Source organism: Apis cerana, linkage group LG11 (assembly GCF_029169275.1).
Source record: "Apis cerana isolate GH-2021 linkage group LG11, AcerK_1.0, whole genome shotgun sequence".
Classification (NCBI taxonomy): Eukaryota; Metazoa; Arthropoda; class Insecta; order Hymenoptera; family Apidae; genus Apis; species Apis cerana.
In genome coordinates, this window is record NC_083862.1 from 11,035,114 (window position 1) to 11,063,095 (window position 27,982).

Consider the following 27,982-nt stretch of genomic DNA (forward strand, 5'->3'; position numbering starts at 1 on the left):
GAAAAAGGAGGTAAATTCTCGTGTTACATCATGTCCGTGGCGGAAACGTTTATAGAGGAAGACGGTTTCGGCTTCATTCCTAGGCCAGCCCGCAATAAACACAACCAACCGTACGAAATCGTTCGAAGGTAAAATCCCAGTTTCACCATTGCATCGTGTTTAACATTCTTCATCCATGTGTACTATCATCCGTATTATCTCTCACGCACACACGTACACAAAGGTACACAATGACGAACAAGCACAAAGCGTCGGTGCAATTGATATCTTGGGGCGCTACTATCCAAGCGATCAAGATACCAAATCAATCGGGCATTTTGGGCGACGTTGTTCTAGGATTCGACGACGTGGAGGGTGAGTAATATCTTTCTATCCAAATCGTCCAACCGTCGATAACAATTGTCCGTAACAATTCGTGAAAATATAATCAGGATATTTGAAGAACAGGTACATAGGGAGCACGATCGGCCGAGTCGCGAATAAAATTTCTATGGGCAAAATGAAGATTAACAACAAGGATTACTCTTTGACTATCAACGACAAAAACAGCACGAGCCATTATAACGGTGGTTTCGTCGCGTTCGATAACGTTAATTGGAATTCTTACATATTCAAGAAGCACGTGGTAGGGAAATATATTCGACAATGTTTTCCCTCGTCGATTTATTCGTAAATTTTTGACAGTGCAGGTGATGACCCATGCGAGTTCAAGAAACAGCGAGGGATATCCGGGTGATCTGCTTACGCAGATTAAATATTCCTGGACGGATGATAATCAGTTAATCATAAATATCCGCGCTTGCGCTACCGAACCGACACCTGTTAACATTACTAATAATTGTTTGATGAATCTTGCTGGACATGTAAAGTCGTTATCTACTTCATTTCTTAAATACGTTCTTTTTTTTTAAACGATAATTTTAATATTTTTCATCAATTTTCAATCGATAAGTTAAAGTTATTAAACGAAATTATGAAATTTGTAAATTAAATTTCCAAGTTTATACGTTGTAAAATTTTTGTATTGTGAATTTTCGTTCATATATAACACACAAAGGATAATTGTCGAGTGAATAATTTTTTATTTTTCGATTTTTTTTTCCAGGCTACCGGCCCGAAGGAATTGAGAAAACACGTAATCTCGTTGAACGCTGCTAGCTGGACCTTCACGGATATTATAAATGAATTGCCGACAGGTGCTATATATCCGGTTGATCGTACGGTATTCGACCTACGGTTACCGACTCAGTTAACCAAGAGAAAACTTTATATCATACCGGGGGGTGGTTACAACCAGAACCTTTGCATAACCACCTTCAACAGTTGGTTTTATCGTTTCCACGCTAGGTAAGTACGTTTTACATATTCAAAGATAAACGGAGAAATTCTTAATTCTTTTCTCGTCAATTTTTTTCTATTATTCGATCTGTGTTGATTATCTGTGTCGACTTTTTGATTATATATTAAATGTCAGTGAACGATACTGATTGATCATTAATTTCGTTAACTGCAAGGAAAAGAGGAATTATTAATAGTATAATTTTTAATTTTTTTTTTATATGTTACATTTCTTGCAGTAAATTAGAATCCTAATAAAATTCTTTGATTGTTAAAAGAATTCAGTAGCAGTGATCTATCGGAACACGTTGAATTTTGAATTATTATTAGATGGTTTATCTCACATTTATTTTTTCCTCGTCGAAGAATTATTCATCCCGGGTCTGGAAGAACTTTAGAGTTATATTCGAATCAGCCGGGGTTACAGTTCTCCACCGGAAACGATTTGCCGGACCTCGATCGCAAATATCCACCCGACTTTGAAGAATACTGCGATTGCATGGATACAGTTAGACAATTTTTAATTTTTAATCTTAACTAAACCTCGGCCCCAACAATTACGAATCTTCGAAATTTTCTTTCGAATAACGTAAGTTCCAGGTGCCGAAACAGGTTGAGAAGGAAATTTGGGGCAAGGATGGTGTACGGTATCAAAGGCACGGTGGATTCATTTTGTCGCCCCAAAATTATCCCAACTCGATCAATATTAAGAATTTTCCATCTTGCGTACTTTATCCTGGTCAAATTTACACACACGACATAACGTACAAATTTGGTCTATTAACAAAAATTTAAATAAATTTCAATAGAAGAGCCGGATAGACAGGATTAGTTATTAATTGATAAAAGAGTGCAGATTTATAATACATATATTTGTGAACCATGTCGGGTGAAGTAATCTTCGTAATCCACACCGATTGTACAAAATTATCCGTCATAGTCTCTATTCACATATATGCCGTAAGAACGATCGCAATGCGATAGTCGCTTAATTAAGGGCTATTAATTAAATTGTACAATGTTTTTTCGGATCGATTAACGTTAATTTTCTTATATAATTCTCTTTTCATTATCATCCTGAAAGGCACTTCGTGGAACGAGGTGGATACGGGAGAAGATATGGATATTTATGGAGATTTGAAAGAAACATCAAATTTTTATTCGATGATATTCCTCGTTTAAGTCTCGATAAACATACGATCCATAATATCTCCACGCGCCTATTATATATTTATATATATATTTATATATATATAAATCTATGTATACATTCCATTCACTTAGGTTTAAAATAGAAAAATTTGTCTCGTTTCTTTTGTACATTCCTAAAAGTGTTATTTCTACGTGTAATAACATATTATTGCGGGCAGTTAAAAAAAAAAAATTAAGGCAGAGATTCTGAAGATAGTAGATTTCGTATTTCCATGTGTCTTGTCTTTTTTTATTTTTTTTATATTTATTTATTTTTTTTTTTTATTATTTTTTTCGTTAAATATTCTTGTGCCATTACTTGGAACTTTTGAAAAATATACATATGTATATCTATCATAAAAAACGAAAAAAAAAAAAAAGAAAAGAAAAACAAATAAAATAACGTAAAACGAGTAAAGCAGAGGCAGTGTTAAAGATTTATTATTTTACATAGCAACATAGTGAGAAGGATAATTATTTGGCAGTGAGACGACGTAAGTCAAGGCTGTGTGAATGAACACATAAATTTTCAAAAGCGTTTCCTAATTCGGGAAATGGAATCGTGCCTATATATAGTATAATACTCAGCCCGGCAATCTCTCGTTCCCAATCGCTTTCGTTTCGGTGTTCAACGTGGAAATTGACTAAAGAAAAGAACCGAAACGTCGAGCAACCTATCGATTTCCCTAAGAATTACTCGGTCACTATTAAGTGTACTCTGAAGGTGAGAGGCCTTTCCCAGACCTCGTTTTCCTCGCTTATACCGTTTCGTGGACGTCCATGTATCATCAATCGGAATTGGCCGGGTTCCTTCAAACGATTGCGGAAGTGGAGGGCTGAAATTCCGTGCTCGTTCACGATCTCGAAATGATTGTCGTCGTTCCCCTTGATTATCGTGTATTCCATGTTCTCGTCCTGCGAACAGATAAATTATTATTATTATCCGTTCGAAAAAATCAATTATCCTTGTTTTCAATTTTTAAAATTAAAGAAACATTCTAATCGAGCAAAAAAAGAGAAAAAGAAATTAATATACAAGGAAATGAACCTTGACGGCCGGTTGTAGTTTGATGATTCTCATTCGATGCCTGGTCTGTCGAAGACTGATCTTGAGGATATACTCTTCCCCATGATGGTGCCTCTTTGCTGATCTGACGAATCGTCTCTTCATAATTTCGTGCCTCCGTGCGATCAATTCTTGATCCATTGATTTCGTTCGCAAATACCTTCTGTGTCTTCCTTTCCCGTTAACCTTTAGAACAGAAAATAATTTTTTTTTCTTTGTTGACTCCAACGACGAACGACCCGATGGTCAGGGATAATCGTAAGATCACCTTGCAAGAAAAGCAACCTTCCGTCGATATTGTCTTGTCATCCGCAGGCGGTATATGATACGGATCTGGATTTATCACGAACGTCGGTGCACTGCTGATGTCTTCGCCAAAGTGTCCTTGCGATAGTGGATTGATCGTGGACAAACAGTGACCCTGATCATTGGAAATCAAAAGGAAGAAAATAAATAAAAGTAACGTCGAAGTATCCCAGCGTAACATCGATGACGAACCTGTCCAATTCGTTGATACCCGGTAGGGCATCCGCAGATGAATCCATTTGCCCCGTTAGGGGTGCAACCAAAGGCGCAAGGGCTTCCGATGCATCCAGCGCTCACCTAAATTACATCAAATTTTTTTTTTCACATCTAAAGTAATAATCACGAATTATTAATCGTTGAAATCGAAAACTTACCTGAACGCAAATTTGCAAATTACCGTCGAACTGGTAACCATCCGGGCAACCACATTTGTAACTGCCAATAGTGTTGATGCAAGTGTTGTCCCCGCACGGGGACGTATTGCACTCGTTCTCGTCGATGCACTGGTTATAATAAAGATGTTGAACGAATCCTTCCGGACACCCGCAACGATAGCTTCCCATAAAGTTCTGAAAAATTAACGAATTTAAAAGAGGAAAAGGCAAAAGAGAATTTTAAAAAGCTGGATGGTATTATTGATACCTGGCAGCCGTGCTCGCAAGTGCTGTCATCCGCACACTCGTTCTGATCGATGCAGAATCTTCCAGACTGATCAAGCTTGAACCCTCTCGGGCAGATACACCGGAAACTGCCGAGTGTATTGATGCAGGTGCCCGGTTTCGGACAGGTTCCGGACTGGTCACACTCGTTTATGTCTGGAAACGATCGGTACATTCGAATACACGATTCGAATAATGAAAGGAATCGAATGAGCATAATATTTTAACATCTCGTCAACGCGACAAACCGTGACAAGCGTCTCCGTCTTGCGTGTAACCCTCTTGGCAGCCGCAAGTGTAGCTTCCTTGAGTGTTGATGCAGTTCTGTTGGCACAGATGATTCCCTGTCGCGCACTCGTCCAGATCTCTACAACTAACACCATCAGGATTCAAAATGAAACCGGCCGGACAGGAACAGATGAAACTTCCTTCCGTGTTCTGACAATTGTACTTGCACGGTCTTGGTGTTAATTCGCACTCGTTTATATCTAGAATTCGATATAAATATATATATATATCTCATTCAATCGATATTTTTCCGACGATAGACAAGACTTGTAAATACTTGCCGACGCATTGAGTTCCAGACTTATCTGCCTTATACCCTTTATTGCAGACGCATCTGTAAGAACCCAGAGTATTGATGCACAATCCGTTTTTGCACAGGTCAGGGATGGTTCTGCATTCGTCGATGTCTGAAAAACAAATTTTTACGATGAATTTGTTATTATTATTATTAAAAAAAGAAAGAAATGTTCGCGTGTACCTTGACCATTCACGGAGAAACCTTTGTCCAAGCACAGCTCGTTGTAATTGTCAGAGTCTTTCGTAGGGCAAATCTCACAGTGGGGTCCCCAAGCTGCGCCCATAGTGCAGCAACAGTCCGCCTTCGTCACCGTCTTCAAATCGGAAGTTCTTGCTGTGCATCTGCCACCGATCGTCTGCAGGAAACAGTAACCCATCCTACGATCTAAAAAAAACCGTACATGCAACATAGCGGCACATAGTCTCGATTTCTCAATTCGTTTCTTAATTCCTGTACCTATGCAAGACTTTCCATCCGGACTCTGCTCGAACCCGTCGTAGCAGAGACACTGATAACTACCCTCCACGTTCACGCATTGGCCATTTCGGCACAAACCTGAATTAATCGCGCATTCGTCGACGTCTTTACACTCGTCGGTCATACCGATCTGTTGGTATCCAGGTGGGCAGATGCACATGAAGGAGCCGATAAGATTCTTGCATTGATACTTGCAATTGTTCGCAGGGGTCGCGCACTCGTCCACGTCTGGAACAACGATAAAGCATTCGAATCGATCGTATATGTGTACATTGCGATTGAAAATAATTGGAAATTGCATTCATCCTCTAAACTAATGATACTCGTAAGCAAGAAGAGAGTAAGATAAGAGACCTATGCAATGTCTCGCGTCCGGAGCCAAAGTGTAGCCATAAGGGCAGATGCATCTGAAGGAGCCAGGGGCGTTGTGGCAACGGAAGGCGCATTGGTTGCCCAGCTCGAGACACTCGTTCACGTCCTCGCAGATCTGGTTCACTCCCGGGGTGAATCCTTCGTTGCACGAACACTCGAAACCCCCTTCGATGTTCGTGCACGTCCCGTTGCCGCATATGTTCTGCTGGGACAGGCATTCGTTGTTGTCCACGCACCGTCTCCCACTCGCGTCCAACATGTAGCCAGAGGGGCACTCGCATCGGAAGGAGCCATCCGTGTTTATGCACTCGCCACCCGCGCAAGCGTCTGGCATGAACAGACACTCGTTCAAGTCGATCCCGGTGTCGTCCCTGCCTGGTCCCTCGGGGCACAACCTTTTGAATTCCTCTGGACGAAACAGACGAAGCAGAATATTGGATTGAGATCGATATTTGTCTCGTTGATCAAGATATATATTTTTAATTACCGCTATCCTCCGGAGGACACTGTTCGCAATATTTCCCCCATGCCTTGCCCATGGTGCAACAACAGTGTTTCTTTGTCATCGCGCCCGTTCTGGGGAAGGAACATCGCCCTCTCAGGTGGCCCACATATCGGTCGTAACACAGATCCTCCCTGACGTCGATGCATCTCATCGAATTCGGCTTGTCGCTCAGTCTGTATCCGACAGGGCACTCGCAGATCACTCCACCCTCCGTGTTGATACACCGCCCATTTTCACAGATTTCCTCGGTCGTCAGGCATTCGTCCACGTCTAATTTTGTACATCGTGTTAATTATTCGAATTTGTGTTGAATTTTTATTACGTCGTTCTTTTTTACTCACCCACGCACTTCTTTCTCGTGTGGTCCAACTCGTAACCGAGAGGACAAGTGCATATGTAAGATCCCATTAAGTTCTGACACTTTCCTGGCGATGGGCAGAGTCCAGGAATCTAAACACGATTAATTCAAATTGTTTGTTTCGATTCATTTTTTCCATTTTCTTTTAAATTTTCGTGATAATCCACTTACTTCGTGACACTCATCGATGTCTCTGCAGTGCTGGCCATCCTGAGCCAACACGTAGCCGTCGGCACATTCACAGTTGAACGCTCCGATAGTGTTTCGACACCTTCCGTTGCGGCAGAGGAAGGGCATAATTCTGCACTCGTCGATATCTGTTGCGAGGAAATTCATTTCAATGTATCTTCGATCGCGATTCGAATAATTTTGAAAGGAATTTACCCGCGCAATCGTTATTGGGGCTAAGCTTGAATCCCTGATAGCAGATGCACTTGTACGAGCCAAGCGTGTTCACGCAGGTGCCGTTGTTGCAAATATTTGGATTTCTTTGACACTCGTCGATATCCACGCAGTTGTCCCTGTCCCGAGTGAGCGCGAAGCCACCGTGGCAGATACACTGGAAACTGCCTTGCAGATTGTTGCAGGCGCCATTGTTGCAAATCCCTGGTCGCTCGTAGCATTCGTCGATGTCGACGCAGTCTCGTTGGCTCAGCCCCAATTTGTATCCTGCCGGGCAAACGCATTCGAAGTAACCTTGCTTGTTTATGCACTGTGCATTTCCACTGCACGGATTTGGAATCTGAAAATGAGAAATTGCACGAATCTTCCTCTCCATGCGAATAACGATCGTTATTGAAATTATTGAAAATATTTCTTTTCTCTTTTTTTTTTTTTTTTTTCGTAAGATCACCTGTAGACACTCGTTCTCATCGATGCACTGGTGAGAATCCTGATCGTACACGTATCCACGATCGCACTGGCACTCGAAACTTCCAGGAGTGTTCATGCAACGGCCATGAGTGCACATAGTCGGCATGAGGGCACACTCGTCGATTTCCTCCGTGTGATTCGTTATAGGATTCATTATCTGGCCTGGTACCTGCCCGCAAAGGATTTCGTGCTCCCCTAGACGGGACGGTGTCGTTAATTAAGAAGTTCGGTTTGAGAAAAAAATTATTTTCTCGTAATTTAACTCACGGGTCCTCTCGGCTGGACACTTTTCACAAGGGCTACCCCATGCGGCTCCCATGGAACAACAGCACAACATTTTCGTTTGGGGATGCATCATGGGGTTGAAACATTCGCCTGACTCGTAATTCAGATAGCACGACTCCTTCCTCATGTCGACACATTCCTCTACGTATACAAGTTAACACAGTTGAATTTCAGATGATGATAATTACGAAGAATTTGATAAAGTTTCACTCACTTCCTCCCGGCATCGCCATGTATCCTTCTGGACACTCGCAGTGATATTTTCCTTGATCATTGATGCAATGACCCACCCCGCATATTTGTGGATGCAAAGCGCATTCGTTCACATCTAATGGAATTAAAAGAAATTATATGTAATTGACAGGATGTTTTTCTATTTGAATCGAAGATACGTTCAATTCCATCACCTATGCAACTGCTTTTAGTGTCATCCAAAATAAAGCCCTCGTTGCAGGAGCACATGAAACTGCCGAACGTGTTGGTGCAGTGCCCGTTCTGACAGATATTCTCGTATTCCTCGCATTCGTTGATATCCTCGAGGATGACGGTCTCCTGATTCGGCCTGTATCCGGAACCACCCGGGCACAATTCCTGGAATTCTTTCGTTCCAACTTGGGGACACTCCTCGCAACGATTTCCCCAAGCGTTGCCAATGCTGCAGCAGCACGTCGCTTTCGTTACCGAAGATGCCATATCAAAGATGCACTGAGGCCTTCCGGTCCCGTGTTCGAAACCGACGAAGCAGAACGATTCTCGTCTGTCTGTAATGGAAACAATCTGATAGACCAACCTGTTCATTTGAGTATCATTCCAATCATGTTTCAAATCGAAATTTCAGAATTTCCTCTTGAAAATTTTCGCGAAAAATTTAGAATCTTTAAAAACCGAACTCCTCGAAAGAAAGTTGAATTCTTAAAGAGGACGATTCTCGAAGAAATCGAGAAACTTGAAAACTTTGAAACCTTTAAAAATTGAAGAAAAGTTGAATTCTCGATTCTCAAAGGAATTAATATTCACAAAAGAGGATGTAACGCACCGACGCAAGCGTTTCCAGCTTCGACCAATTCGTAATAAGGCGGGCACTTGCATATGTATTTCCCCTGAGTATTTACACAGGTGCCGTACTGGCACGATTGAGGATTCTCGCATTCGTCGATATCCGTGCAATTTCCACCGGAACCGTCCAACTTGTATCCCTCGTGGCACTCGCAACGGAACATGCCGAATATATTCTCGCAACGACCGAACACGCACAAATTACTGAACATCTCGCACTCGTTTATATCGACGCACGTCTGCTCGTTACTCTCGTCGGGGTGCATGAAGCCCATCTCGCACTCGCATCGAAACGATCCGGGATAATTGAGGCAGTGGCCATTCTCGCAAAGAGTATTGTCGTTGGCGCATTCGTCGATATCCTTACAAGTGTAGCCATCCCCTCTGAAGCCAGCGTCGCAATCGCACTGTGAATCACGAGTGCATCAATGTCATAGTTTTTGATTTCAATAATTTCGTTTCGCAAGAGAGAGTAATTCTCACCTTGAAAGACCCCTCCGTATTGATGCACTGCGCGTTAGAGTCGCATCCTCCGTTGTTCGTAAGGCACTCGTTGATGTCCCGACATTCGACACCGTTCCCCACGAAACCCTCGTGGCAGGTGCACTCGTACGAGCCTTGAGTGTTCTGGCACTCTGCGAATTCGCTGCAGGAGTAGACGTTTAAAAGGCACTCGTCGTCATCGGTGCATCCCGGCCCCTGGTCAGGTTTCACCGAGTACCCTTCCTCGCACCGGCAATTGTACGAACCGATCGTGTTGTAACATTCGCCGTAGCCGCATATGTTTGGCTGCGCGTTGCACTCGTCGATGTCTGCGATAAATCATAAATAATTTTGCAGAGGAACTTGTTGGATTTCAATCGTTCATCGATTTCAAATAGGCTTTTACCTATACAGGATGCCCCATCCTTTCCGGATATCAATCCATCAGTGCAGGTGCATATGTAACCACCTTCTATGTTGGTGCATTTCCCTCCGTTGCAAATTCGTGGATTCTCTTTGCATTCGTCGACGTCCACGCACGATCTACCGTCGAGATTCAACGCGAACCCGGTGCTGTTTGAAAGAAAGGGGGCGATATTAAAATTTTCGATTTTAGATTTTTCAATTATTTTAAGTTTGCGATGGAAACGAATTTCGAATTCGATGATCTTGCGAGTCCAAGAAATATTTGACAATCTACCTGCAAGAACAAGAGAAGCTGCCAGGTGTATTCAGGCAAACGTCCTCGCAGCCACCGTTATTGGTCGCGCATTCGTTTATATCCTCGCAGTGCGACTTCAATCCAGTTTGTTGATAACCATCGTCGCATATGCATTGATAAGTGCCCATCATGTTCTCACAGACTCCGTTCGAGCAAATTCCGCTGGTCCTCGAACACTCGTCTATATCCTTGCACGACTGCTTGTCAGGACCCAGCTCGTGGCCGGGTGGACATTGACACTTGAAGCTTCCCTCCGTATTGATGCAGGTGCCCCCTCGGCACAAACCCGGTGTCTCCTCGCATTCGTTTATATCTGAAATTCGAAGTGGATGATTCGATGAATGATCTCTTCTCGAATCCCTGATTAAAATTTCAACCTACCCATGCAAATCTTCATTATATCGTGGCTGAGATATCCAGGATTGCAATCACACTGGAAATTGCCGGGCGTGTTTCTGCAGGTTCCGTTCCCGCACACTCCACGCATGATCTCGCATTCATCGATGTCTGTGCAAAAGAACAAAAAGAAAGAAAGAAAAAAAGCCTAGGCGCGCGCGCGAAAAATTCAAATCTCGCCAATCCGATCAGTACAGATTCGAACGAGATTTAATTCGTTAGCGGAGAGAATTTCAAATGTCGGAGAAGAATGGGCTCACCGTTACATTTAATCCCGTGTTCATCCAACGCGAAACCCTGGTTACACTTGCAACTGAAGCTTCCAACTGTGTTCTTACATCTACCGTTCAAGCACATTCCAGGAAACTCGACGCACTCGTTTACGTCTTGCTTGTCCGTGAAACCGCCCCCCCTCGGGCACAATTCTTTGTGCGCGTGGGTCCCTGGCTTAGGGCACGCTTCGCATCTCTCGCTACCCCACGCACGTCCCACGGAACAGCAGCACAGACTCTTTGAGAATTGGCCTTCGATTGGATTCGTGCACTGGCCGTGTCTGTAATCCAAGTGACAGGTCTCCTGCCTCGTGTCTATGCACGTGATATCTGTGCACCAAAAACGAAAAAAAAGGAGGAAAAGAAATGGTTAAAAAGAAATTGCATTCTACTCCAGGAAGATATCCTTGATATTGATTCCACTCACGGGTAGCGTCTAAGGTCAATCCAGGGGGGCACTCGCAACGATAGGATCCATCGGTGTTGACGCACGTCCCGCCTCCTTTGCATATGTCGCTGTTCAACTCGCACTCGTTCACATCCACGCACTCTTTCCCCCCGAATTTCGCGTAACCCTTGGTGCACTCGCAGATCGAGTGGTCGCAGAGCTCGCACGGGCTTCCCCAGGCGACACCCACCGAGCAGCAACATTCTGACTTCAACGCCAATCTTGGCAGATTGTACTCGCATCGACCGTCTATCATCTTGGTCCAACAGGAGCCTCTCCTGTTGTCTGAAAATAAAATAGTAGCTCTAGTAGTAAAATAGTAGCTCTTCGATTCTTTCAAAGAGATCTGTTCAAACTAGACATCGTATGATTCAAAGAGGGTTTACGTATCATTGTAGAAAATCTTTCTGACAAAGAAATAATAATATTCACAATTCGAAAATTTGATTATTCATACCCATGCAAATGTGGCCGGTGTGGTCGAGGATATATCCGGGTGAACACTCGCACTCGTAAGATCCCAGAGTATCTATACATATTCCGTTCAAGCATACATCCGGTCCAAGTTCCTCGCACTCGTCGATATCCTCGCACATGTGGTTCGCCGTGTTGAATCGCATCCCGCTCGGGCAAATACACTGCGCGAACATTTAAACGTCTCGATTGGTCACGGCCAATTCCTCCAACTTAGCGGCTAGATCTAATCTAAGATGTCGTCGATTCGACACGCGAGGTACTTTACTTGCCTGGAAACTCCCAGGGGTGTTACGACACTGCCCACCACTGCACAACGACTGCTCCAATTCGCACTCGTTTATGTCGCTGCATATCTTCCCTGTCGCGTCGACCTCGTACCCGCTGTCGCAGATGCAACGATAAGTGCCCATGAGATTCTCGCAGCCACCGTTCACGCAAATGTTGGGATTCTGTGCACACTCGTTGATATCTTCGTTCCAGAGGCGAGGAGAGAAAGATTAGATTAGAAACGAGAGAATTTATCGAGAGAGAGAGTTGAGTTTCTTTTTTTTTATTATCAATTACCATCCCCGCTGTAAGTCATTCCAGCACCGTGTGGGCACAAAGCGTCGAATTCGTTGGTGTTTGGAAGTGGGCATGGTTGGCAGGGGGTACCCCAGCCCATTGGCTGTCCCAATATTACGGTGCAACAGCAACAACTCGACTTTGTCACCGCTGTCGACGTAGGATTCGAGCATTGGCCGTCCCTGTACTGGGAGTAACACAGATCCCTCCTTGTCTCTGATGACGATTCGAATGTTAATCCACTCGTTGGATCGCTCGTCTATACGCGATATGAAAGAGGAAAATATCGAAAGTTTGGATACGCACCTAGGCAAGATCTTCCGTCCGGACCCAAATTAAACCCAGGATTGCACTCGCATCGAAAGCTGCCAGGGGTGTTGATGCAGCGGCCGTTCTGGCACGGTGCACTTAGACACTCGTCGATGTCTAACGATCAAAAACTTTTGCTTTTTCGATACCAAAAGTGGCGAAACGAGCAAACAATGAAATAAAAGAAGACACACCTATGCAGTGACTCTGGTCAGGTCCAATTCGGAAGCCAGAGTCGCAGACACATTTGAAGGAGCCCTCCATGTTCACGCACTTTCCATTCTCGCACATCCCGCTCGTGGAACACTCGTCCATGTCCACGCAAAACGTGTTGTCTCTCGAGGGAGTGAATCCAGGCTGGCAAATGCAGTGGTACGATCCCGGTGTGTTCTCGCATCGACCGTTCAAACAGATTCTCGGATTCTCGGCACATTCGTTGATATCTATTCGTTGCGTTCAACGAATTCAATCGAAAATTAATTTTTAATTGAATCAACGTAGGGAAGAAAGAATTGCCCTTACCTATGCAGGTATTTTTTGTCGGAGATAAAACGTAGCCGTCGTTGCACTTGCACTTGAACGATCCGTTCATGTTGATGCAGTGTCCATTGTTGCACATTCCCGTGTCCTGACATTCATCGTGATCTATATGTATGTATAAAAAAGAATTTGAAAAAAGAAAAATTGAGTCGAAATAATTTTCGACCTCAAAATCAAAATTTCTTATTCGCTACAATTTTCTTGCGTTTTTTAAGGGCAATTTTTCAATCGTATTTTACAATTTTTTTCTTTTTTCTCTTACAAAATTACACTCACCCGTGCAGTATCTGCCTTCACCTGACACGACGAATCCCGGCGGGCACTGACACGAGAAGCTTCCCTCGTAATTTCGACAAGTACCGCCCTGGCAATATCCCAACAGGCACTCGTCGATATCCTCGCATCTGTTTCCCTTCTTGGTGAATCCATTGTAACAGTCGCACTCGTATCCGTCCTTGGTGTCTATGCACTTCCCGTTTCCGCATATGTCCGGCCTCAACGCGCACTCGTTTATCTCGGTGATCGGTTGCAGTTGTTGCAAGCAAAGCCTGTTGTAATCGTCTATAATTGAGTAATAACACGGATCCCGTTACTCCCCGTTTCCTACGACCATTATCTCCAGTTTTCTGGGTGAACTTTAGTTTTCGTTCCACATTTAACCGTTTTTTATTTACGTTACATCTCGTAAGCATGGTAGTTTCGTATCGTTTTCTCGCATTTTTTGCCGTTCTACATACCACTTCCGGGATTCGGGCAGATGTAACACTCGTCACCCCATCCACGTCCCATGTTCTTCCCGCAGCAGCAATCTTTCTTGCTCAGCCTCATTGCCAAACGATTTTTGCACTGGCCGTTCCTGTTCACAGACGTGTAACAGAGGCCCTGCCTTCCATCTAAATCCAGTAATTCCTTAATGATTGCAGTACCCTTTTTTTTTTTTTCAACGTAATTTCCAAGCGATATCCTAAGCGAGATTCTACTCGCTTACACGTTTCGCTCTCTCGCTTACCTATACAGAATCTTCGATCCTGGCTCTGGATAAATCCTGGATTGCAAAGGCAATAGTAGCCGCCGTTCGTGTTTATGCATCGGCCGTCCGTGCAAATTCCTTCCTCCTGGCACTCGTCTTTGTCCTTGCAGGAGTTGGTTTCGGGATCCCTGGCTTGGCCGTCGGGACACTCGCAGGTGAATGAACCTGGAGTGTTGACGCATTTTCCACCCTCGCATAAACCCGGTATCGCCTCGCACTCGTTGATGTCTGATCAATCGAATAGAAATTCAGAATTTTCCCCATCCTTCCTCGGATAATATCAACACTTACCAACGCACTGGCCTTGGTTAGTTTTCAAGTGACCAAGCTCGCAGTCGAGCCTCGAGGGACACCTTTCACAGGGGTGGCCCCATCCCTTGCCCACGGTGGCGCAGCACAACTGCCGCGTGCACACGACACCCTGAAGATTCGCCAAGCACTGACCGTTCTTCACTTTCGTGTAACACGGCCCAGTTCTGTGAAAGAAAACATTGACAACCGCCTATCATTCCAATTAATTAATCGACGATTACGAAATTAATTATACCACTGATTACGAAAACTGAAACATTTCGTTCGAGAGAAAAATCAGATTTATGGAAATTGTAATCGCACCTGTAATCCGTCTCGCATCGTCTCCCGGTGTATCCATAGATACACGCGCAACGATCTGGACCGATGCATCTCCCTTGGTTCAAGCATGGCTCTCGACAGATCGCTATTTTAAACAGACGGATCGGTACATCGAAACTGGGAGGAGGAATTAGAATATTGAAGGTAGACAACTCACGCTCGTTACAAAATTCGCCCTGATATCCGCTGCGACACTGACACTTGCCATCAACGCAGTTACCATTTATGCAGTGCACCCTGCATCTACCGGACTCGCCCCTGTCCAACGCGTTACCAGTTTCATACGTAGGCGTAGCTACAACAAGCGATAGAAGTATATTGCCCTAGAAGACGTTTCGAAAACGCTCTTATTTCGAATAATCGAGAAATAACTGCCCAACCTTTGGTTTGACTGCTGGTGCAGGACGAAGCCACGGTGCCACCCTCGCACAAGCAAATGTTCGGCCTTATGCATCTGCCAAGTGGGCCGCATCGTCTCACGCATATAGCTAAAAGAAATTTACGTATTTCTATATATATTCCACATCCTATACTACATTCCACGTCTCTCTTTCTTATATATATCTCACGAATCGAAACAAGAATCGATCTTTTCCAAGATCTCCCCTCCGATATTAGCAAAGAATTTCGACGCACGCGAGATCGGTATCAATCGTGTCATGAGCCATCGTGCGAAGACAATAGGAAGATGAACAGGAAGCGTTGTAACGGGCCATTAAAGTAATTTTCGATCGGTCGTGTCGCATGAACACCCAGTTGCGCAACGCAATTATTCGTGGCGAACGCGCGCGCGCTACGATGCTCCTCTCGAACCGTTTCGATAATGAACGCTAAAATTGAATGCATCCCGAGGCTCGTGAGATCACGTCCAATTACGGTTGGGGGCACGATTATGATCGGGCCTCGAGTTCTTCGCTCAATGTACTTACGAATTACGCAGAGACCGGTCTCGGGCTTCTTAGTCCAGCCGGGGCAACAGTAATTCTTGTATCTTGACCTGCACACGTTCGGCCTGGAAAATTAAATGAGCTTATGTCGCTTGATTATGATTGGTGATGGTGAAAGTTGGCTTGCTCTTTTTCTCGCTCGATAATTTCTGTCTTCTTGTATACATTCGAGCGTTTTCTTAAGGAAACTTGGTTTTTTCTTTTTTCTTTGGCAAATCATTTTCAAACGATCGGTTTCTCTTTCGTTATATTTATAGGGCTGAATGAATATATCAGAACTCACTTCCTTTTTTCGTTCTTGTTTCGCAGAGCGAAACTTTTCTGTGCGTTAATTTTTATATAGCGAATTATATGGCTGGTTCAGGTGAGATCCAAGTTATTTCAATTATTTCTATTCGCAAGTGTGCACCGCGAATCTGTAATCCAAATTCGACGGCCGAACATCGAGAACCAGATTTCTTCTGAAACGACCTATGCGATCACAAAAAAAAAAATAGGCGCACGACGATCGAAACGAATCGTTCAAACCCTCCGAAACAATCGATTATCGCGGAGCCGAGATATAACTGGGGACCTCTTTCAACCCCCCTCTCCTTCCTCGCCCGTTTTTTTCTCTCTCTTTTACGCGCTGCTCGAGATGATCTCATCGATCGAAGCTGTCGTCACGATCGGATAAAACCGCGAAACGGGCAGCCACGCGCAAAAAAAAAGAAAAAAAAAAAGAAAAGGGGGTCGTGTTTACAGGCGTGTAAATACGCCGACGCGAAGCGAGCCGCGGCGCCGAGGCGCGTAAGTGGAAGTACTCAGAGGCTCGCCTATAGCAGCTGACGTTAATTACGGCCGGCTCGATGTGAATGGCCGCCTTGTTCCGAGGTGGCACACCGCGTTCCCTTCCCATTCTTTCTTTTACGCGGCGTTGCGTGCATGCCGAACGCGTGCCGCGGCACCGTGTTACCGGCGCTCCGCTCCGTTTGCACGCCTCGCTCCCGCAAAAATCGCGTTTCCGTCTTCTGATAGCGTCGCGCGACCTCGTTTGAACGCTTTATCGCCGGAATCGCGTGGATTTCCACGCGAAATTCACTCTGCCTTTGTCTTCCCTTTGTTCTTTTCTTTTTTCTCTCTCTCTCTCTCTCTAATCTTTCTGCTCGCGATAAAAGGGATCGATGAAAAATTGATGAATTTTTTTTTAATTTTGTTCTTACGAAACTTGTGGAAATTATTATTTTTTTTTTTTTTTTATGAGAGAGCAGAAAGAATCTTTGGAATTTTGGTGCAAATTCGTATTTTTGTACATCCGTTGAAGTTGAAAAAGAATGACGAGATTAGAGATAGGTGAGTATATCTTAGAAGTAAACGACGATCGATATTCTCGATTCACGATACGTTCGGAGCGAGAAGATAATTTTTAATTCGATTTTAATGAATCAATTTACGGATGATTCGCGTATCCGAAGATTAACCGAAACGTCCTTTAGCTGCAACATCCTCATCCATCGTGTAATTCTCGCCTGGACCAACGGGTTCCGATAATATGTAATCTTCCAATTAACCGAGACGATAAAGATCGATCATCGAGAGGCCCGGTTTTCTCGCTTTTCCTTTTTTATATTTCCGATTTTATATAAACGATTGAGTTAATTGGATTGTTTCGAACTTTTCGTTTAAATTTTAAAAAAGATTTCCTAGATAGTCGGACGTAATAAATTCGTGGCATTTAGAGGATTTATAATTCAAATTTTAGTATCAATTCGAATTAAAAATATCTATATATCCGCTCGATTTCTTTCCCAACTATTACAAATATTCCCCTTCAGTTCAATCATTATCGAATAATAACAAAGTCATAATTTCCCATGAAGAAAGGAACGAGCGAACTCAACGCTCTTTTCCTTTTCCCGCGCAATTTTTAAATGTAAAACAACCCCGCAACACCATGAATCGCTCGTAAAACATGGATCAACTTCATCGGAAGTAGAAGCTTCGATTAAATCGTTCCAATCAACGGAACAAACCGCGCGTAGGAATAAAAGGAGAGAAAAAGTATTATACCCTCGTTGTAATCTAACCTTCCAACAAGCGTCCACGGGATCGCTTTAATTCGTAAAATGGTTTCGCGGTAACGATGCGCTCGTTCGCGTGCTCGCGCAGCCAGTAATCCAATAAACTAACTGCACAAACCCTGATGCGTGTCTAAACAGGCACTGTGTGCGCGGTGGGTGTGGGTTTAAAAGTTCAATTGGAAAGTGCAGTTTAATGGATATGAAACGATCGTTGGAACGATCTCTCCGGGATGGCGGATTACGGCCCATTAGAGTTAAAACGCGATCAAAACGCGTTCCAAACAGTGTTCCGTGTTTAAGATCCGCGTACGCGCTTTAAGCTTTCTTCCTGCGAGCATTCGCGATGAAACGGAGCAGGAGAGAGAGAGAGAGAGAGAGAGAGAGGAACGACAATGGTCGAGCAGTGAACAAAAGAACAGAAAGGGAAAAAGAGAAAGAAAGTCGCGGACGCTTAGGAATTAGGTGAAACAAGGAGGGGAGGGCATTATTTACGATCTTTTTAAACAACAACGGGAGATTAAAGGAGCTTATCGAGGCCAGACTCGTGGTTATTACGAAACCAATATGGGATAATATCAACGGGTTATGATAGAAATTTATCGTCTTGCCTATTATCCTCTGCCTGTGTGATAATTAGAGGCAGGAAGGGAGGGGGGAGGAGTTGGAAACGTTCCTTCCAGACGAAGAAGTTAGGTGACCTCTCCCCTCTCCTCCCCAATTGTGGCAATTGACATTTCCATCCTGGACCGTTCGAACTCGTTGAAAATGTCAATTGACGATGCTGAAAATTTTCTAAATTGGAAATTATTACTTATTATCCGTTCGATTAAAAATTCCATCCCCCGGATTCGTCATGTAATACACGTAACGTTTGTCGTGCCGCCAAACTTTCCTCCTTTTCCTTCCTCTCGCGATCAGCTGTTGTCCACTTGAGAAGAAGGACCTGCCGTAATTCCTCCTCTCGTCTCTCACGATGTTGTACGCGTATATACATACGTGTGTGCTACAATAAGCGCGTAACGAGTTGCAAAATTTGAAGAGGAGCGGCACGAGGGATGGGACTTGAGTCAAATATAGGATTATAGGATCCGTTTCGAGGGGATGATGGAATGGGATCATCACTCGAGCAATTATTCATACGGGTTAGCCCATTGGCGCGCGGAGTAAAGTGGGGCCTTTACGTAACGCAACGCGGGAGGAAGTGAAAGAGGAAGAAGAGGTGTTGGAGGGAGGAAAAGTTGGCTGAAATCTTGGTTTAAGGCCGCATACCGACACGATTTAAGTTAAAGTCTCCGGCGACGGTGAATTGTCCGCCAATTAGGATCGATTCGGGGAATGGGATCGGACGTGTAACATGGATTCGACGAAATTCGACCATGTGCCAGGCCCCTGCGATGTCACTTCGAAAGTTGCTCCGGCAATGGATGGATGAAGTCGGCGCGCGTGAGAATCGGCGAGCCGCGTGAATCAGCCGCATCGGTTTTCTCAGATGTTAATAGTAATATTAATAAAATTGGACGAGACGAATAAATAATGTACGAAAGTAGATTTGAAAGTTGATTCTACATTGCGAGTTTTGTAATGGTTAAGAGGAAACGTTGACACGTACCTTTTTTCCCTTTCAATAATTGAAAAGAATTATTGTAGATGTGTAGGTGTTCGCCAAGAAATTTCATTATAAGAGGAATAGATGTTTTATCCATTGATTTGTTTCTTTTCCGTTAAATTTGTAGAAATGTACATATAGAAGTAAATAGTAGTTTTTTTTTTTTGGAAAATTTACATCTACGTAACAATTTGTATCTAATATTTCAAATTTTTATTATCATTCATTTTAGTAAATTTCTTACGAGTTGTTCAACGAAATTATTTAATAAAGACGAAAGTAAGTCGGTAATAATATTCATTGGAGGTTGTACAGGAAATAATGTTGAAATAATGAAGTAATGAATCCGTCACTGAGGAATGTTGTTAAATCCAGATGGTGGGCAGAGAGACGATAAGAAAGGGAGTTGAATCGTTTTCTTCTCGCCTTGGCCAATTCCACTTTCAGCGCGCGCGAATCGAGTTCGAGTCAATCCTCTTCCGAATTACGTCGAGAGAAAAAAAGTACCGTTTAAAAACTTGCTCGGTTACTTTCAATTTTAATAATCGTTCTACAATAAAGAAGAAGAAGAAAAAAAAAGAACTCTTTGTATCGGTGCATCGATAAAAAGGGTCAAATCTCGTCGTTGCACGCGTCATCAAATGCCCGCAAATTCCCGATATTCAATTACGAATTTCGCGCAATCCGTCACAGTCTATTAACATCGAAGCATCGTCTTCGAATCTATTGAACGCAGATTAAAAGGGGCGGGAACCGGGTCAAGCTTTAAACAGTTTGTCGAAACGTCACGCGTAACTCGGTCGGCTTTATTAATTCGCTCCAGAACATTGTTATCGTCTCGTTTGAAGAAGTACAACCGATAAATAACAAAGTTCATCGATTGTAGGGCACGAGTTATCTATCCGTCCGATTACGCACGCCTCCAACCAGGCATCCTTCTCTTTCTGTACCCATCGTGATTTTTCTAACGAGCGGTGGAAGAATCATCGCGCACTGTTGCAATGAGCCTTGTGGTCGAGAATAAAAAAGAAAAGAAAAGAAAAGAAAAAAATATCGTTCTTCTCGCCGATAAATCATTTTCGAACGGTGGAAATATAAAAGAATATAATCATTATCGTGGAAACTCGTACGATTCAATACGATGGATAAATCGTACGATCGATGATTAAAACGGGGGATCGAATCAAAGTCGAATGCAAGTTCAGCATATCATCATCATCCGATCGGCCTTCTTTCTTTATTCTTCTCTAATTGACCGCTTCGCGATGCACTTCAGTTCCTTTGGAATGATAATCGATGCGACGGTATTAATGACGCAGTTGAGCGTCGATGGTTAAGCGGAGGTACGCGAAACGTGGCTCTAATTGGCCGTGACAGGGTACCGGCTAATGCGTCTTTATTAATGAAAAAGTTGACCAAGCGTGACGCTTGGAAAGGCCGACGATTCGCTCGATTTTCGGCGGCCTTCCCACTCAAGGTCGATCATCCGCCGATCAACGTCCAACCACGCGAATTCGCTCGCGTTGATTCAACCGGATGATTCGAATCGCGGGCCGAATCGTTCGAGCCTCTGCGAGCGAAATAATATAATTTTCGTAGCAACGAATCTCAAATTTTTCACAATTATTTCGCCAAAATTATAATTGTACGAATCGATATTACGTACCATACGCTCGAATTTATGGTAATTCCAACTAGTCGATCTGAAAGTCGGCGGGAAATTCGCGTGAGGACAATGTCGGGGAAATTTTTTTCTCGCGTTAACGGAACGAACGGCAACAACCTCATTCATCGTGAAACCACCGATGTGGATTGACGTTATCGCCTTGGCTAATGTCCCGTATTAAGTGAAATCACGAGACCCGTCCGTTTATTCCGATTTTACTTATTTCCCCGCATCCGAGAGAAGATCCACCGGCTGCGACGCCGGCAGAGATCCCGTGCGGTGCCACTATCGCGTGCAATGAGCTGCCAAGAATCTTTTACCGTAACAAACTAGTTCCTCTGCTCCCAGCGCTATACGATACCCTCGCTAATGTCCAATACTTTTCCGCAGGGGCCTGGCTAATACCGTCACTTGTGGAGGCTTTTGTATAATAAACCGTCACCTCTCTCTCTCTTCATTTGCGCCAGCATTCCGATCAACGATCGATACCTTCCTTTTTTCGTGCCTCCCGTTTCTTCTAGGCAGGATCGTGTATCGATGAGGAATCAGGAAGACGTCCCATTTTTCAATAACGCGTAAGAATAACGCGGTGTTCTTGCTTGCTCCTTTGCACGGATCCAGAAAGAATTTTGTCGATAAAATTATTGCACGCGTTCAATCGTTCGTACGCTAAAATTTTCTCGTCGAGTTACTTCATATATATATATGATTAATTTAACTTTAATTTTATTTTATTTTTTTTAAATATTATAGATAAAATGGATAAAATTTTCGAGGAAAATTCGAGGAACGTTCAACTCGGCACGATGTTCTGTACAAATTTGAAAAAATAAATAAATAAATAAAAGTAAAAAGGAAAAAAAGGAGAAAAATAATCGAAACGATTGGCTGGTTATATCGAGGAATTTTGCGAAATCGCAGATTTTGTCAGATCCAGAGGAGCGCAGCGTCGCGACGAAACGCCGGCGATAACTCCTCTAATTAGGTTATCTACGCGTTACGTTACGCATTCGCGGTTCAATCCCCATTTTTCATCTCCTTTTTCCCCCAACCCTCTTCCTCGCACCATCGTAGGCAAGGTTTCGTGCGCTCGAGCGATTTCTCGCGTTCCGCGGCAATTCAAACCGAATCCAAATAGATGATGGACCATTATTATCCATCCATTAGGCCCAATTGACCATGGAGGACCATTTCAAGGAGGAAACACTTTTCACGGATCCGCCTGGGAACGCGTCTCACGTCACCGGACCATTTAACACGAATCTCGAGATGGAAACGACAATTTTCGACAATTTTTGATCAAGTTTAATTAATCGGTCGGAAGGAACCGAGTTCGGAATTCGGAAGGAAAAAATTTTTTTTCACAGAATCCGATTTTTGCCGATGTCGTTGCTCGGATATATTTTACGATCCAGACGCGTGGAGCCGTTTCGAGAGTGAAAAAGAGGCTTCGAATTAAGTCTGGAACTCTGGAGTCGAATAATAAATTTTAGGCCTTGGTCGTTTATGTCTGAGACTATATTTTTTATCGTTCTTATAGACTGGTAGATCCACTTTAATCCGCTTTGCGCTTCGGGATCGTTCACATTTGTTAAATAAATCGAGGAGGTGACAATTTTTTTTTCTTTGTTCTTTTTTTCTTTCTTTCTTTTGGTGTATAATTAAGTTCCAGAAGTGTAAAGTTAAATGGAACGTAAGGCCTTAAATTAGAATGTTTTTTTTTTTCCTTATTTTTCTACTCTTGTGTTATGTTATTATATTATTTATTATACATTATGTGTATTTCTTTTTCATTTACAATTAAATTGGAAAAGCGAAGAGGTTCATTTAAATTTTGCAATTCCCGATTCCCATATGAAAATTTTTATTTAATTTTTTAATATTTATTACCCTTTTTTTAAATTTGTAATTATCGTTGAAAAGTCAAGAAACTTTCTTTCATAGATTAAATTTCATAGAATATTTTTTTCTAATTTAGATAGAAAATTCGAAGTGATTAATTTCAATCATTTTTTAATTGATCTTTTCTTTTTCTTTTTTTTTGTTCAGAGCAATTAGTCAACGAGGTCAACAACCATATTTCGAGCGTTCAATTGCGCAATTACATGCACGCTTGCCACATTTTATTTCGGGATTGCATCAAGATTGACCGTTGCATCGATTGATAACGAATCGCAGTGTGACCTTTATCACCTTTATACGTACATTTTCTAGGTTTCGATCCGCCTCTGTGAAGAAGCGACTTCTTCCGATGATCTTTGCACTTTCCTTGATCTCAGGGTGATATTTTCAATTAAAAAAAAGAAAAAAAAAAAAAAGAAAAAAGAATCATTACTGAACTATTCTCATCGCGCGCATTACCATTTCGCAAATTTGCAAAGTAAATTTAAATGTCCATAGAATAGAAATTAATTTAAATGAATCTATGAATAATTCATCGAATAATTTACTTTACAAGATACAAGAATGAAGAATTAAATATTTTATAGCGAAATCTATGGAATGTTTTTCAATGGGTACATGTTCCGAGTGAATAGAACGAGGCATGGGAGAACGTGATAAACATTACGTTCGAACTAAGAGGCGCGACATTACGTAATTCGAATGAAAAAAGAAACTAGAGCAGAAAGTTCCTTGCTGGAACGATTTCATTACACGTTCCTGTCCCCCCCTCCCCTCCCCCCTCCTCCCCCTTCCATCCTCCCCTCCCCTCCTCCCCTCCCCGGCAAGTAAAAATAGAAACGAGCTGAAAACAGCTTTATCACTGGTATTCCCACGTCTGGAACTCGAGGACCTGTCAAACATCTACCACTTGCCGCGTGAGAGAGAGAATTCGATCACTAATCTGCTCCACTACTTCAACAATCCATGACATCATATTCCTCGATACTTTCAATATTTTTTTCACTGGATAAATTATATTTCTTTTAATTTCTATTCGATTTATTAATACGTACAAAGGTTTCTTTCGTACAAATTAACGATCGACAATCAAGAAAAGTTTTATTCTTGATCATAACAATAATTCTTGGATAAATATATTTTTTAATTATTTTTTTTTTAATTTACGTCCAACGATCTCTGAACGATGGAATGGAACACGAAATTATTCGTTCGCAACAACCTCAAAGCGAACGATCAGAGGGAGGGAGAAAAAAAAAGGGAAATAAAAAGAAAAGGAAAGAACTAAAAATATCGAACGTCCTAAAATTTCAAAGGAAACGCGGGGTAATCACACCTCGCTTCATCCCTCTAAAATTACTGTCCCGCGATCGATCGCGATCAAGAGATCGAACGATATCTCGGGTCGAAAAATGCCCGCAGATTGGCCGGTTCGCGTTTCAGGAATAGTCTGCAACAGGATAGTTAGTTATGCCGCTCCGAATATTGTTATTCGCCTAATTTTCGCTTATAATATTTTTTATAACTCAATTTTTGTAAAGGAAACGACCTCGAATAATTTGAAATTCATAAGAAGATGTAAAATTCATTTGAAAAAACTGTTTCTTCCAATTATTTGTTAATTTCAGTTTATTTTGCGGATCGATAATTTCAATTTCTTAATTCTCCAGACTTCTAATCTAAAATAGAGATAGCAATCGATGTATATTTCGCATATCGAGGAGGAATTCCTGTTGAATCGACATGGAAAGAGGGGGCAGAAGTATTAATTACCCGATAATAACTCACCCTAGAGGCGGGACCGATTGCAGAGTATTATCCAGATCCTGTGCCGGGCTGGTGGTGTATCGTTGTCCCGTGCTCGTCACACCTCTGGCAATCGTGGTCAGAAGCCAGATGGCAAGGATGAACGCCATTTCGTTCGTCATTTTGGCGGGCGGCATCATCGATTCACGTCTCGTCGAACGAGAAAACTGTCCAGCAGCGGGGTTCCGTCGCGTGTTACTCGTACGCTCGTCTCATGATCAATCGACGATCACACGCGGATAAACGAAGTCTCTCTCTCTCTTTCCCGAACGATTTCAACGCCGGATAGCGATCGATACCACGATCGGTTCCACGATCATGGTACTCGATCGACTGGATGCTCGGTAATCTGACGCGCACGGGATTCTGTAATAGAAGCGTCTCCGTTCCAGAGGAGAGATTCTCTGAACTCGATTCGTCGGGGATCTTTGGGGTGAAAATGATCTCTTGCGTGAAATCCTCCTCCTCCTCCTTTATTTTTTTAATTTGTGCGTGTGTGTTTTTTTTTGTCAAGGAAATGTCAAGAGTTATTGGAAGATGGACGAATCATTATGGAATCATTAGGGAATTATTATTTGCAAATAGTGATCTTCTTATGGAATCTTTGCTATTATCGATGATTCTATTTACAAATGTTATTATTATATATTATGTATTATGTAATAGGTGTGAAATCTTTTTAAATTTTCTTTGCAAGTTTGTTCGTATTCTCAAAGAAAAACGATTAACAATTATGGAAAATGAACGAATCTTTGTAATCGTCAATGATTGTATTGTGCATGCAAATTTTTTAGTACATATATATATATGTATATGGATCATAAATCCTCCTTTTTTATTTTTAAATTGAAGGTCTTCTTTTCAAGTTGAACGAATCATTGAAATTGTCGGTAATTGTTATTTTATTTGCAAATAATTCGACAAGTATGGTGGTATGCGTGGATTTCAAATAAAAAACTTGAAGGCACGTTGGAAGTTCCTTAAATGGTAAAAATATTACCGCGTAGAGTTTATCGTTAAGTAACGCGTGAGATTAAAGAACAGTCACGTTTATGGAAATTATGTTTAGTTTACGATTGCCCGTTTCGCGAGAAGAGCGAAAATCACGCCACGTAAACCGAGGGAAGAGACAATGAGCGATAATTGTCGCGATTCCGAGCTGGGTATGACGCCTTTCCGGAAGCACCAAATTAGTACGATGAGATAGATGCAACTATCTTCTGATATAAATATTCACAATAGCTGTTCCCTCGTCGGAACGAAAAGACTGGAACTATCAAGTTTCATCCATTCATCGTTTCACGGATCAGGAGAATCGTCGAAATTAATAATCGAAGATTTAGAAATATCCCGGGGAAAGGGATGATACCTTGTCGCGTCTTGTACATTAAGTCTACGTAAAGAACGAACATCGCCTTTGTAATTATCGTCGAAACAAAACGTGTTATCCAATCCGTCACCGATTCGATGTCCATTCGAATTTTTTCCAACATTTTTATTTCCCAACGGAACCAGTTCAAACATTCAAATGCCCGTTCGAATTAAAATTCCATTTTCTAAGGAAACCAGTTCACCATTGTATAGAGAAAAATTCGAGTTAACGATTTAGCACGATTTATCATCGTTAGTTGGCCAGAAGGCAACTAGAAAATTTCCAACTAGAATTCCACGCGGCGTCCGCCATCCATTTATTTAATCGAGATCTCGTTCTATCCGTCTCGAGTCGCCCTTTCCTCGGGTGGAAGGAAAAAAGGGGGAGAAAGAAAAGTGGAATCAACGCCACACGTTCCTCGGAAATTCGCCAAGATAGAGATACACACACTCCCGCTTTCACTCGTTATCATAACGTAAAAGCGAACCGAGCAGAGGCTATCATTAAAGTTCCATAAAGGCTGGTATGCTCGTGCAAAACTCGTGTAAAAAGAGATCAGTCTGGTTCGCACGTTCTATTACGAGCAGGGCTACGGATTGATAAACGCGGCTAATTAATCGTTTATTTCCACGAGAAATACGGAATACGCGCACAATTTCTATTTCGATCAATTCTCATTTAATCAATTAGTCATTATTCCTCAGTCTTGCGTTAACGAGGAACGATCTATTGTGAATTATTATTATTATTATTATTATTATTATTATTATTATTCGGTGATCAATTCGTTCGCGCGAGATTTTAAGATTTCTATCTTTTGATAAATCGGATAATCGTTGTGAAACGAATATTATTATAAGCGAAACTTTTTAACGAAGATTTATTATTGAAAGATTTTATGTACGTGAATTTTATATTATAAGATTTCCCTTCCCTATCGAGTCTATTTATCGAGAAAAATTTTTCTCGTTACAACGTTTTTCAACAACCTCGATGTAAGCAGTTTGATGCTAGAACTCTTCCTCCTCGACCAATAACCCGAAGGTAACAATACGAAAACGTACGCGAAACAGTGTCATAAACTAGACCATAATCCAAGAAACTTCCAATAACCATTCTAACACCTTGATCGCGAGCTCTCTAATTAATCTCATCTTATCGCACATACCTGTCAACGAAACCATCAACATTACTTCACCAACGAAATTGACCATAAAACTTCGATTCCAGCCTCATCCATGTGCCTTCTCTGCGATCTCTTTAATCAATATCACCAATTCTCAATCACCTTTCACTTTTCGACAATCTTCAAAAAAAAAAAAAAAAGGAAAAGAAAGAAAGAAAGAAATGTCAATTTAACCCTATCCCTGCCAATTCACCCTTCGTCCAAAAAGCAATACTCAGAATACTCGAGATACTCGTTAAATATAAAAATGAGAAAATACTCGAACGATCACGATTTTCAATATTGTGTTTCGGGGCGGGAAACGAAACGAACGCCCTCGAAAAGATGCTCGCTTTTAATAATAATAAAAAAAAGTTCGAATGCACTTTTTGTCGCGGATTGTTGCACGCCGTTTCCGCGGATTTGAAGTCGTTGATAGAGAAGCCGAACGAGAGGAAAGGAGCCCCCGAAAAGATGCGGCGACGGGACTCGACGCGAGACTGGAGCAGCAGA

The 27,982-nt window shown here is 42.4% G+C and overlaps 2 protein-coding genes across 6 annotated transcripts; one reads left to right on the forward strand and one right to left on the reverse strand.

The window, feature by feature from the left end:
* Window positions 1-30: 30 nt before the first annotated feature.
* Window positions 31-2,801, forward strand: LOC107995563 (galactose mutarotase-like). The gene is made up of 7 exons (XM_062081099.1): window positions 31-128; window positions 224-354; window positions 432-625; window positions 690-863; window positions 1,106-1,347; window positions 1,705-1,805; window positions 1,964-2,801. Exons 1-7 carry the CDS (start codon window positions 31-33, stop codon window positions 2,131-2,133), a joined length of 1,110 nt encoding a protein of 369 aa, XP_061937083.1. The 3' UTR covers window positions 2,134-2,801.
* Window positions 2,190-27,981, reverse strand: LOC107995566 (fibrillin-2-like). 5 transcript variants are annotated; one of them, XM_017053162.3, is made up of 42 exons: window positions 27,473-27,981; window positions 24,915-25,298; window positions 15,875-15,957; window positions 15,326-15,433; window positions 15,103-15,240; window positions 14,928-15,030; window positions 14,604-14,788; window positions 14,292-14,540; window positions 14,020-14,175; window positions 13,559-13,843; window positions 13,265-13,387; window positions 12,937-13,185; window positions 12,740-12,859; window positions 12,434-12,649; window positions 12,139-12,338; window positions 11,850-12,030; window positions 11,372-11,677; window positions 10,933-11,274; window positions 10,658-10,783; window positions 10,256-10,589; window positions 9,962-10,128; window positions 9,556-9,884; window positions 9,053-9,479; window positions 8,424-8,777; window positions 8,231-8,344; window positions 7,999-8,157; window positions 7,712-7,926; window positions 7,243-7,600; window positions 7,030-7,175; window positions 6,842-6,950; window positions 6,483-6,770; window positions 5,978-6,403; window positions 5,603-5,851; window positions 5,327-5,530; window positions 5,130-5,255; window positions 4,809-5,048; window positions 4,544-4,716; window positions 4,276-4,470; window positions 4,094-4,198; window positions 3,864-4,016; window positions 3,578-3,781; window positions 2,190-3,444 (listed from the first exon to the last, which is right to left on the reverse strand). In XM_017053162.3, the coding sequence occupies exons 2-42, from the start codon at window positions 25,070-25,072 to the stop codon at window positions 3,223-3,225; spliced, it is 8,625 nt and encodes a 2,874-aa protein (XP_016908651.1). In that variant the 5' UTR covers window positions 25,073-25,298; window positions 27,473-27,981; the 3' UTR covers window positions 2,190-3,222. The 5 variants fall into 5 exon arrangements, with proteins under 5 accessions (XP_016908651.1, XP_061937843.1, XP_061937842.1 ...); XM_062081859.1 differs by having other exon boundaries at window positions 24,915-25,313; XM_062081858.1 differs by having other exon boundaries at window positions 24,915-25,358.
* Between the last annotated feature and the right edge of the window lies 1 nt (window position 27,982).